General features: G+C 37.0%; 1 protein-coding gene across 1 annotated transcript in view; it reads right to left on the bottom strand.

Annotated features, from left to right (window-relative positions):
• Positions 1-7449: 7449 nt before the first annotated feature.
• TCEB1 (transcription elongation factor B subunit 1) overlaps positions 7450-12132 on the bottom strand; it is a 6967-nt gene continuing 2284 nt past the window's right edge. Inside the window, exon 3 of the mRNA XM_008631367.2 lies at positions 7450-10066. Coding sequence (XP_008629589.1) covers positions 9876-10066 — 191 coding nt within the window. The 3' untranslated portion in view covers positions 7450-9875. The remainder of the gene's footprint in view (positions 10067-12132) is intronic.

Below are 12132 nucleotides of genomic sequence, written 5' to 3'. Positions count from 1 at the left end.
AACGGATCCTCAAGAAAAACATACAAAATGTTTATCCGAAGACAACCTATAAAATTTATAATCCCAGTGGTTATGTAAAACTAAGGATTTAACAGAGAAACTGATTTCATAGGTCATTATAATCTCCATCTCCCCACTGGTCATGCTGCACGTTCCAAAAACACTGAAGCCCCTTTGTCTGTCCCTTCACCCCTCTCCTTTCTGATGATGTTAAAAAATCCCTGGGTCACCTCTGCTCCAGTGGTAGCCTGGATTTTTTCTTCAGAGATGGCCTGATAAGCAAACAATTAAATTATTGAATAATTGTTTGCAGTTTGTATTACCTTAGAAATCTTCTTTAGTGCTAGACCTCTAGAAGAGTTCTGCATCCAAAAGCCTGCCTGTCTTGTTCTACCGTATTATTTAGTGTGATGCAAGTACTACCTCTATGTACAAGCTTTACCTTCTCATATGCTTTTAATACTTTGAAAACAGCTACTTGGAGAAAAACAACAAACCAGCACAACATGGCATCAGCTTCCAACTTCTATCCAGCATCAACAGTGTCGCCGATGTTAAAGCAAGCATACAAACTTTGGGGTTTGTTTAAAAGGCAGAACCCTTTAAGCAGAAGAAGGCAGCAGGAGTATCCTTACTCTGTGAGGTAGCTGCAGAAGCGAACAAGCCCCTTGGCTTTGTGGGAATTTGCTGAAGACGGAATGAATATATGTTGATTTTTGAGTAGGAAAGGAGATTAGCCTACCAAAAGTAAGGATAGGAAAAGTATTGTCATGTAAGCTGCGTCCTGTACTTTGTGTTCTAAATTCAATTCTCATTCACAAACCATGGGCTCCTGATGCCATGCCAGCTGACATTGCTCAACTGTGTTTTCCCTGGAAGTCAATATTTATTACTATATTATTTTTGCAAGACCATTTAGGTTGCAGAGGATTTGTTGCATTAAGTAGACACATAGACCTGGTAGAGGTTTCTCTTTCCTGCAGTTCTTCAGAACTAACTTAGGCTGTTACAGCATTAAGTGGAACATTTCTGTTTTACTAGTTGTTGTTGTTTTGCATAATCCAAACATATGGTTATCCTAAAATACATCTCTTAATGCCATATGCCACAAAGATAGCAAGAACATCAAGGTTAAGCAATGGACATGTGTTCGTTTATAAACGTGGACATATTGACTATCTGTGTTGATGTAATCACAGCGAGATAAAACTGATTTCAAACCATTATATTCAGTTCCTTAAGCCTCTTCCAGAAAACCCTGTTGAAGGTCAGAAGATATAAAGCAGCATAAGCTTATGAATGCCAGAACACTTCATAGACTGCAAACTGGTTTTGCATGGAATGATCAGCTTTGTGGTCTTAAGCAAATTGTATTCAGTACAAATATGACTTCTACTCTGTAATAAAGAAAAATTATCTCTGAATGAAAAGCCAACTTTGCAAAAAAAATTCATATCTTTTAACTGCCCTTATGTTCAAGAAGTCTTTTTTACCTATCACACAGAGCTTTTCAATATTAAGCCACCTACTACATTTATTTACTGAAGTATTGTTTACTGAGATAACTTCATCTATGCTGCAAATCCTATTCCTGAGGATAGCAGGCATGAAAACCAAGGGGCAGTTTGCCCTGCATATAAATAGAGCATGAGTTAATTACTACCTACTCAATCTTAACTGGGTATGTAAGTAACTAAAGCGTTACACTGCAGCTGAAACTCGTGGGCAGGATCCCCCATCCCTGAATTCACTTTGAGTTTATTCTTACAGGACTACCAAAGGTGTCTTATCACTGTTGTCACATCTTTGTTTTTTAAAGTGTCATACAATGCCTAATATATATGTGAAACATTTTTTAGCTCCTTATCATCACGGGAATAGGGGCATCTGGAGAATTATCCCTGTGTTCTGTTGGGTTTTTTCCCTTTCCTCATTTCTTGGTAACCTATCTTGCAGAGATGTTTTTGTACAGTGCATAATGCTACAGGGATTAGCGAATCAGTCCCATAAGCACAGTAAGAAAACAAACACAATTATCAGACTCCCAGAAAGAATATATGAATATCAGTATCTTCTTCTTAAGTTATCCAGTAATCCCAGTAAGGAAAGGCCCTAATTCCCAGAGAGGGTAAATTTCACTAGGAGTAGGTTATTGTAATTTGGTTTTCATTTCAGTGTTGACCTTTACCTATGCAAAACATAGAAGAACACACTTCTGCAATTAACCCTTCCTAATCTCTTGCAGGTATAGAGATGGACAACACAATAGCTGTTTAGTTTCTAAAAAAGAAAACTAGTATTTAGCTAATGCAGTCTGATCTTTCACCAGTCAACCCAAGTTTTGCCAGAGACTTCGAGGATCAGAGTCCTGGGTCCCAAATATTCAAAGATTAAGGGGAAGAGAAATTGAATCTGTTATCTTCATTATTTCAGAGGCTATCTTACACTGATCTGACATGATTATGACTCACATATCAAAAACATATGGAGCAAATAATGAAAATTGTACCTCCTACTAAAATTGTTTTGGTAAATATTCTTGAAGTCGACCTAAAAAATCCACTTTTTTTCAGACTTTGCATACCCTTATACTTACAGGGAAAATGCAACTAATGTTCAAACTACATTTATTAGATAAGTTTCTGATATACCAAGACAGTTTTACAAAGGTCAAATATAATTCTTGATTAGGGTTCCTGTAATTTCACATTCCATTCCCTGTGTTGTCCATAATGTTTTCAAATGTCACTGAACATTTTTTTCCTCTGCTCTCACTTTTTTTTTTCTGTAAAAAAGGAGCTGTCACTACCTGCTCCTCTATGATTCCTGCTACTAAAATGACATGAGAGCTCAATTTCTTTTTCCTATGTCCACTGTACTTTTTAGCTTTTCATCTTGTCTCCTTAAAGAGAAGTCAACTGTATGTTCGTGTTAACTGCCCTTGTTACTCAAGTGGCATCACAATCGTAATCTGCAGAGCCAGGACATTGCATCTCCTGAGGATGGAGGACTCCCTGCCCCTCAGAGGAATTGTGCCAACTGCTTCTTCTGCTCCTACCTGCCAATTTAAGGAAGGGCACTGAGTTTAAAAACGCTGTGGAATGAAGATCTTCTTATAAACAAGCTTGGTGCACCTGCAGAAACCATCAACTAAAGATGGAGAATGAAACCAAGACAACATTATATCAAGAATGTAAAAGTACTTAATTGCACACATAGCTAAAATTTAAAATAGCCTAAATTTGCAAGATAACTTTGTGCTGTTGAGATTTTATTGTTGTTTTATTCCTTAGTGATTATATAGATTTTTCATCAACAGTGCATTCCATTTTCATCTTAGTTCTTAACAGGCAAAATGTCATTTCCATCCCAGGACTTTCAAAGGCATGAAAAGAGGTTAAGGAAAAGTCTCACCTTATTCCTAATCTGCTACAAGTGCAGTTCCTGCAGAAGAGGGTAATCTTGTTCTCAGATGACATATGCTTCCATTTCTTCTCTTGTATAGGGTTTGATGATTTTGCAGCCACTGGGTTGTCTGTGGCTTTCATGTTACCCACAGGAAGACTAAACTACCAAAGTAATTTCCATCAGATCAGAAGAGAATTTGTCTTACTTTGTGCAGATACAGTTGTAATTACTGCAGGGGAAGAAGGAGGACATGGGGCTGGGGAAAGGAGTGGAATTGGCTGCTTTACTAATATGCAGAATCACAGAATGGGTCAGGTTGGAAGAGACCACAGTGGGTCACCTGGTCCAACCTCCCTGCTCAAGCCGGGACATCCCAGAGCACGTTGCTCAGGGTTGCATCCAGGAGGTTCTTGAATATCTCCAGTGAGGGAGACTCCACAACCTCTCTGGGCAGCCTGTTCCAGTGCTTGGTCACCTGCACAGTAAAGAAGTTCTTCCTCATATTCAGGTGGAACTTTCTGTTTCTGTCATCAGTTTCTTGGCATCAGTTTCTGTCCATTGCCTCTTGTCCTATTGTTTGACACCATGTTCTGTAATTACTAATTTGTAGTAATTGTCAAACCATGGTTTTAGGCACCAGTAGTCCTCTAACACTTTTAAATGCTGTAAAGATAAATACTTATAAAGACAAAAGCTGTAAAAATGTACTGAGGACTGTGTAGGACCTATACTCACTTAAGTAGATGAACGCATTTAAAATGTAATGTTATGTAATTATTGAAACTTCTTCCAAATCAAAAGCATCCACAACCCATGTGGGCAGGTTGATTACTGTGTCTGTCAAATCCAAATGTTCAGGAGCTGCTCAGTGATAATGCCCCCAACATTCAAATCTAATTATAATTTAGTAATTTATTTTACCTCTAAAATCTGTGAACTGGAGGCTTCTCAGGTGACTCCAAGAGTTACCTGAATAGCTAGTTCATGTTGTGGTTAGGAATGCACAGAAGTGACTCTGACTTCATAACCAACAAAAAAGATATTGATAAAGAATTTTCAAAATTAAGAAGCTGCTTGGTTTTGCCAGTCTAGAAGCAAGATAAAACTACTGGAGAAGAGGCATCTTGGGTAACCTCTACAGATGTGACAAACTACCACAGTTCCCAAGGGCTGAGAAGCAATTCCTCCAACTGTGCACATCAGACTGCACACTGCCCTCACTGGACCCTGCACACTACTTATGGAGCTTGCAGAATTTAATTTCACAGGACTGTACACCAAGATGACAGGGGTCCAGCCTCTTGGTTTATTTAATGTTCCTTGGGAAAAGCAAGACTTCATATGGCATATGTTTACCGTGAAACAGAGCCATGATATAAAAACAGAATTTTCAGCTACTTCAGCTGGGTATTTTCAGACAGTTCTCTCCTTAAGGCATAGTTGTTTATTACATGCCAAATATCTATGACAATTATGAAAGCAGCTTAAATGTTAAATATTGATATATCATTTTCATGTTTCATTTGTAGCAAACTACAAATAATTCTGACTCAAATGGAGTCTCACTTCTGGAAAACATTGTATGTCAGCTTAGTATGGTAATGCAGGAAGCTTTTCCCTGTGTACAAAGAGAAAATAAATCCTTTGTGCCAAATGCATTAAAATTCTAGGTATTTTTCAGGCTTGGTGATACCAACCAAAACTGAGAACTTTTTATTCTGCACAACAGGCATCCCATTGTTTTGCTAGACAGAGTAAGAAGAATTTATAGCAACACAAGATAGGAGTTATGTATTATTTATGGTTTTGTGTAGTAGTGATTTGGTAGATAGAAGTTTTCTATTAGTGTAAATAGGATACCAGTAGTATTTTTTCTCATGGGAAGAAAATCCTTTGCTATGAATTCTCACCTGAAAGGGCAGTTTTAAACGTGAATTAACATTAATGGAATTAACAGTATTTGTTTTATAACTTAAAAGTAACTTCTGGTTGAAGAAAGAAATTAACAACAAATAAATAAGGAATAGCATTAATCCATGCATGTTATCCCAAAAAACTAATCCCACAAAACTATCCTGATAACTAGTAACTGCAGCACTGAACTGTAGATTTTAATTTATCTAAAAGCTCTCATGTTGTTACTTTCACTGATCTAAAATGCAGTACATATTTTAGGGGCAATTTTAAGTTAATTTTCCAATTCCACCCTCAACAAGTTAGACTACAAAACATTACATGACTAACATCTTGAAAACTGTCTGATTACAAAAGCTCAAAAGGATAAAATGTTGAAGAACTCAATTTGTCAAAGAACAATCATGATCTTGCAATTCTGATCTCCTCCCATTTAGCGTGGGAGGAAAATCCTGTATTCTGTAAATATAAACCAGTAACGTAGTAATGACAGAGAGATAGATCTCTTTTTTTGGTTGTTTTTTTTTTTCTTAATCTCAGTGACCTTTCTCCCATAGAAGAGAAATTGCACAATCTACATTTCAGATGCAACATATGCAAGGCTTTATTTCATGACATATAACACTTGTTAAAACTCAGTAAAAACTCCCTGTTCTTTTCTCTGTGCTGCCCTAGTGATGACACTCAAGCTTCACAGGTGACTGATAATAAACACAGAATCTACTTTGTGCTCTTTCCTAGCTCATCCAAACATTCAGCCACCCATGCAGTTCACAGCACTGGCATCTTCCCATAAAATTACCACTTAATAAATTACATTTGAAAAGAAATCCAACTCCAATCCAGTTCATTATTTGTCAAAATCCTTCAAAAGTTGGAACTTTTTCTAGGGGGAAAAATCCCTACAGCCTTTTTTTCTAAAGCCTTAGTCTGTCTTTAAAAGCAAGAATCCTAGTTTAATTTCCAAATCCACTCAATTTTTAATGAGTTCCTGCTATTTTTCTCTTACTCCTGCTATTTTTGTCTTACTCAGTTGTTGAAATTAAGTTTATACCACAGCTTCGACCCTTAGTTTTTAGGTAGGAATAGTGCTACTTCTCACTGTGCTTTTGTTGACTCTGCAGTAACTGCAGTTACTCCCTTGAATTACACTGCAACATTTGAGACCTGACAAAATAAAACTAGGAATACAAAACATGGACTAAAAAGTTACCTTTCCTGCCCCACTATGTTCCTTGTCCACTTCATTACACAAACCAACAGATTTAGGCAAGTGTTGGGATCACCCTTTCAATGGGCAAAGTAAAAAGAAGAAAGGGAAAACAAACCAAACAGTCACTACTGCAATTTAGGCCTGTGAAATAAAATACACAGTGATAAAACACACACAGAAGCAACCCGTTTTCCAGACTTCCTACCGTTAATTGAGAAATGCCTTTTGGATATCTTGTTCAACATCTGTTGAATATAATGGCACAGTGAATCCTGATGGTGAATCCTCCTTTCTTCAAGTTCAAAACCAAAAAGGAATTTCATGTCTTGTGGAAGGGACTTCTGATCATTGTAGATGCACAGACTATTTCATGTTGGGGACCATCAGAGACTCCTTCAGCAGCTTATACATATGTAAATGATGACAAACCATAATGCAGCGTGACTCTTCTCACTGCTTACAGTTAATAAAGAATCTGGTAGTTTTTATGGCTTAAATCAGCAGTTCAGCTTAAAATTTGAACCTCAATTACAGAACTACCTTTCTAAGTAAAAGGAGTACTATAGGACACTTGAAGTTTTCAAAATATCCCCAGCAGGATATCCTTGAAGTACCCTTGGAAGTATCCTCTTCAAGCCTGTTCAGGAAGACCATGCTTTTTTAGTACTCAGTGCTGAGTATTATGGATACTTGTAATTCAGAGCAGCACAGATATCTAAACACTTAACTCTATTAAACTCTTCAGAACTATGAAAAAACCCACCACCTTTAATTTTACACATTCAGCTTCACAACCTATTACCCAAATATTAATTACATTAGCATTTTGCTCACCATATAGTATAGCCATGAAAATGATGATTCTGCATATGAACACTTCCTCTAAGAAGTCATAAATCAACAGAAACACAGGGTTAAAAATTTTCAACTTTGAAGTTTATTTAGAACTCAGGGGTTAAGCGTGGTAAGTTTCCAATTGTCTAATAATAGCATACCCATTTAACTAGCATGGAAATTGCACTAATTCCCCCTGCCCCCCTCCCCCTTAGAAATCTGGTTCATTTTAACAGACGGTGGTTTTGCAAATAGTGCACTCTAGGACACTACTGCAATTCCTGAGTGTTCAAAGCTACTGTATAATACATTATGCTGAAAGAAAACCAACAAAATTATTATTCAGAGCTAAACCAGCTATTTTACCTTACTTCTGAAGTACAGAAACATAAAATGCAGTGTATTTTAACAAACTCAAGGAAATTGTTTTAGAATGCTTAAAAAGGGGAAGAAAGAGAAAAAAAAAGAAAAAACCCACCATTTTAAAAAATGACATCCTTTTTGCCTTAGTTTAAAACAAAATAATTTTTAGCCTCAAGTCATTAGCCTCAAGCCTATTAAAAATGGCCAGTGAACTTAAGACTCGCTCAGACTGATATGTAGTTGTGACTAAAATATCCATGTTGGTATTCCTTGTCCTTTTAGGGTATTCCTAGCGGCTCTAACAAAAGCAGCATAACAGGGTATCTCTGGTTTATCATTCTAGTGCTCTTGAAAATGAGTTACTAACAGCACTGGCCAGAGTGCTTACACATGGAATTTCAGACAATCACCCTACAATGCACTTCAGCTTTACCGTGCAAAGCCAATCTAGTCATAAACATCCCCACATCAAACACATTAAATTGTGCCAAAGTATGTGATGTGAATAAATGTCAGCTAATCTATCAATACACTGACAAATGTCAGCATTGTTTAAGCCCAAAATAAAATTTCATTTGTCAGAACTGACCTCCTGCATGGGCAGACTGCATAGTCTATCTAAGTAACTAGTTTTCATCCAGGAAAATCTCTTCCAAGTCGTATTTATGTTGACAAACAGGTTTAGAGAGTTTCAGCCCTCTAAATTAGCTGTGAGTTAAAACATCAAGGAAAAGGTTCCACCATCAGTTGGTGGGATTTTCCCATGATAGACCCAATCACTTCTTGATCAAAACAAAGCTGAAGCAGTGGCGGCTGGTGGAAATGCTAATTACATTGTTCTTGCATCATTTCTCATGATGCATTATTCTCATTTACAGATGATTTTAGCAGAAGGGTTCTTCAGGCAGCAGCTGAAAAAAAAGCAACTTCTTGTTTCAAGTTGTGTGTTTTCTTTATGGAAACTTGTTTTGAACAAAGAACTAATAGTACAGGCAATTGCCAGCAAGAACTACCAAGAGATAATGTGTTCCACTCTAGCATTATGTCAGTGGCTTGCCAATCCTTTTTCCCCTAAAATATTTGTAAAAACATTGGAAATATCTATGAAATTTAAAAAACAGCTCCTAAAACATCTGCTTAATGTCCTTTCCTTCAAATATAAAAGACCTCCACATTTCAGGGTCTTTTGCTATGGGTGCAAGGGAGAGGTTGAGAAAGAGGTAAAAGGTAGGACAACTTCTATCTTTTCTGTTGTCATGTTACAAAATTTAAATGACTACTACTCTAGAGATTAAATACAGACTTTACATAAACAATCAGAACAACGGAAATAAACCATAACTGAAGCCATATAAAATCCTTATCAGGTCAAGTGACGGTATATTAAGAACAACCATATATGTTATATAGAAGATAATATACACAGATTTTAACAGTTATTTTTCCCCTTAAAAGTCACTGTCAGTAGAATCACAGTCTTACTGTACAGACAAGTGACTGGAATATTTGAAATCACTAACGGGGTAAATTGAGGTTATAAAAGCAAAATGTTATCAAGTACACCTTTGCACATGTCTATACTAGACTTAAATTAAAAGCTTTAAGCATTCTCCTACACACTCCACTTTCAACCTAAATGGAATATCACTGACAGTATATAAAGAGGGCACTTCTAATCTAGTTAGTGTAACTATGCTACAGGACAGCTATCTTACAAAGGAGATTAAGTTCAGATGTTTAGAAACTTTAAAAATAAGAGAAAGCTAGAAACGCTAAACAGCTACTCGAATGTAACTATAATTATCTTTTAGAGACTATTAGACTAAACTGCGGTATTTGCTATGGTCATTGTATTAAAAGAAAGTTCTACCACACCTAAAGGATAAGGCATAGCCATCTACTAATTGGCATATTTGTTTATTTGTCTCAGTTTGTGAAAAGGTCCTTATTTGTGTAAGCAGCAAAACAAACTCCAACTGAATGATTGCTATATGCAAAAGAATTGAAGGCAATTGCCTCTGCAGTGAACTTTACAGTTCTCAACAGCACACACGCAACATGCTATCTGAAAAAAGTTACTAACTGAACTACATGTATTAAATACTGAAAAAAGTTTTACATTTTTTATTATAATTTATTTTATTTAACAATCTAAGAAGTTTGCAGCCATCAGAAGTTCCAGTGCAATTTCGGGTGCAATTGGGAATTCAGGAATCTCCGTAGAGCTGTTAGTATAGCGGACCTTGTAGGTGAAATACATGCATACTTTGGATAGGACATGGGATGGGATCTCTCTAAAATTGACCTCATTTGTTTCATTTTCTGCAAACTGACCTGTAGAAAGAAAAAGACAACATAAAAGAACACCAAACCACAAGTCAAAATCTCAATTCACTGCCAAATGAAGTAACTTACCATATTAATATAATGCATTCTCAATAGACCTGCTTAAGTCCCATATTCCAGGGTACTAGATTCTTCATTGTAAAGCAGGATGTGCCACATTCAGAGCCCTCAAGAATACTAAAACACCCACCATTGTGAAATGTTTATTTAGGCTGCAGCCTATCAACATTACTCTGAACAATTACACCAGAAATTCAGGTTTACTTCCAATACAGCTGATAGGTGCTCTAAAACTGTAGTGTGCTTAGCTCTAAGAGGCATCAATCCAAATTTCTAGCTGTCTTATCCAAGGAAAAAGAAGGTTTCTAGATGTTTCATATCTGCATATGCACACTTATCAGTAGTCCCTTCTATGACTCAGTAGCTTTGAATTCCTCAGTTTCAGGCAGATTTGACAAGAGGGTTGAAACCTCAAAGATGCATTCTTGATAAGCTGTGAAAACAGACAGCAGGGACAGGAAAATTCTAGCTGTACTGGAGAGAAGTTTACATGCAGTACAAGTTTATCCCTATTAGATATTAAAGAATTTATTAAGAATTCAAATCTCAAAACACAAGTACATTTGAAATTAGTTTTCTATAGTGCCTATAACCATGAAACCTGGATGATGCAAAGGTTAGGATCCTACGGTTAGTCCCACATGATTTCTTTTATTTTTGTCTTTCATTCCCTCACATCTCTGGACTTTCAACTCATTAAACTGAAAGACAATAAAAAATACTAATATTAACTCCACATTTACGGGAGACTAGCAATGTTTCGTTCCCACTATTTCTGAGGGCATCTCCTAGCTACAAAGCAGAATTTACTAATGTCTACACAGATTTGTGTAGAAATATCTGCATGCACTAAAGCCAATCTGGCTTGAATTTTAGTACAGGAACAGTTGGAAGCAAAAGAAGAAATGTTAGCATATTGGCCATGTCACAGCACTGAAACTGAAGACTTACACATCAGTGAAATCATGACCTACTGAACTACACAGCAACAGTACTTTTCCTTGTGACCCATTTATCTTGTTAGTATTTATACAAAATATTCTTTACTGCTGAGTCCTTTACAGAGGCAGTTTCTAGCCCTCTAAGCAGGCTACTTTGCCTTTTATTCCTTCACACTGAATAAATTCAGAGCAGGTCTTGTAATTATTCTTCTTCTTAGATGTCTGGGAGGCTGACACAGAACACTTACTACGTATTTTCAAATGCAACCATTAAAATGACAGCAGAACATTGCACTGAGAATTTTAATTGCTCAGTTTGCCCAAGTATTACAAAGTAATTAAAAAATATATTAAGCCAATAGATCTCTCCAGTAATTCCCCTCATCAGAATCTAGAAGAGAACATAAGAATGACCACATTCAGTTCCAAGCTCCATGTTGCTTCTGTCCATCACTCAAGTGGACAAAGGTAAGTGCACAGAATAAAGGTATAGAAGAGAGAAAGCACTTGTGCTAACTTCTCCCTGTTCTCTCCCCACCCTTTTGGTCTTCAAAAATTAGTCCAGATGCTTCTTAAACCAGATATAGTCTCATATATTCAGTAACATGTGAGGTCCTTCCCTCCTGTAAGTGTATCTACCCTGGTCTCAATCTTAAACTTTCATCATTAAGCTCAGGAACTCCTTGCCATAGGATGTTGTGAACACATGAATTAACCCCAGTAGGCAGCAAAGCACCACACAGCCACTTGCTCATTTACCCCTGCTGCTGACAAGGGAAGAGGAAAGGAAGAGTAAAAGCAAGAAAACCTGTGGGTTGAGAGAAGAGAAAGGAAACAAAACAAGTGATGCAAAGGTAATCACCACCTCCCATGGGCTGACTGATGACCAGACAGTTCCCAAGCAGAAGATGGCTTACCTCCCTTTCTTACACCTCTCCCTTTTTTACTTTGGAGCAAGACATTATATGGCATGTAATATCTCCTTCAGTAGTTCAGGTCATGTGTCTGGTCATGTTTCCTCCCAGCCTCTTGCACACCCTCCCATCTGGTCAT

This window comes from Corvus brachyrhynchos, unplaced genomic scaffold (assembly GCF_000691975.1).
Source record: "Corvus brachyrhynchos isolate BGI_N302 unplaced genomic scaffold, ASM69197v1 scaffold633, whole genome shotgun sequence".
NCBI classification, from domain to species: domain Eukaryota; kingdom Metazoa; phylum Chordata; class Aves; order Passeriformes; family Corvidae; genus Corvus; species Corvus brachyrhynchos.
The sequence above is the reverse complement of the archived record's forward strand: the minus strand, read 5'-3'. Positions and strand labels throughout refer to the sequence as shown.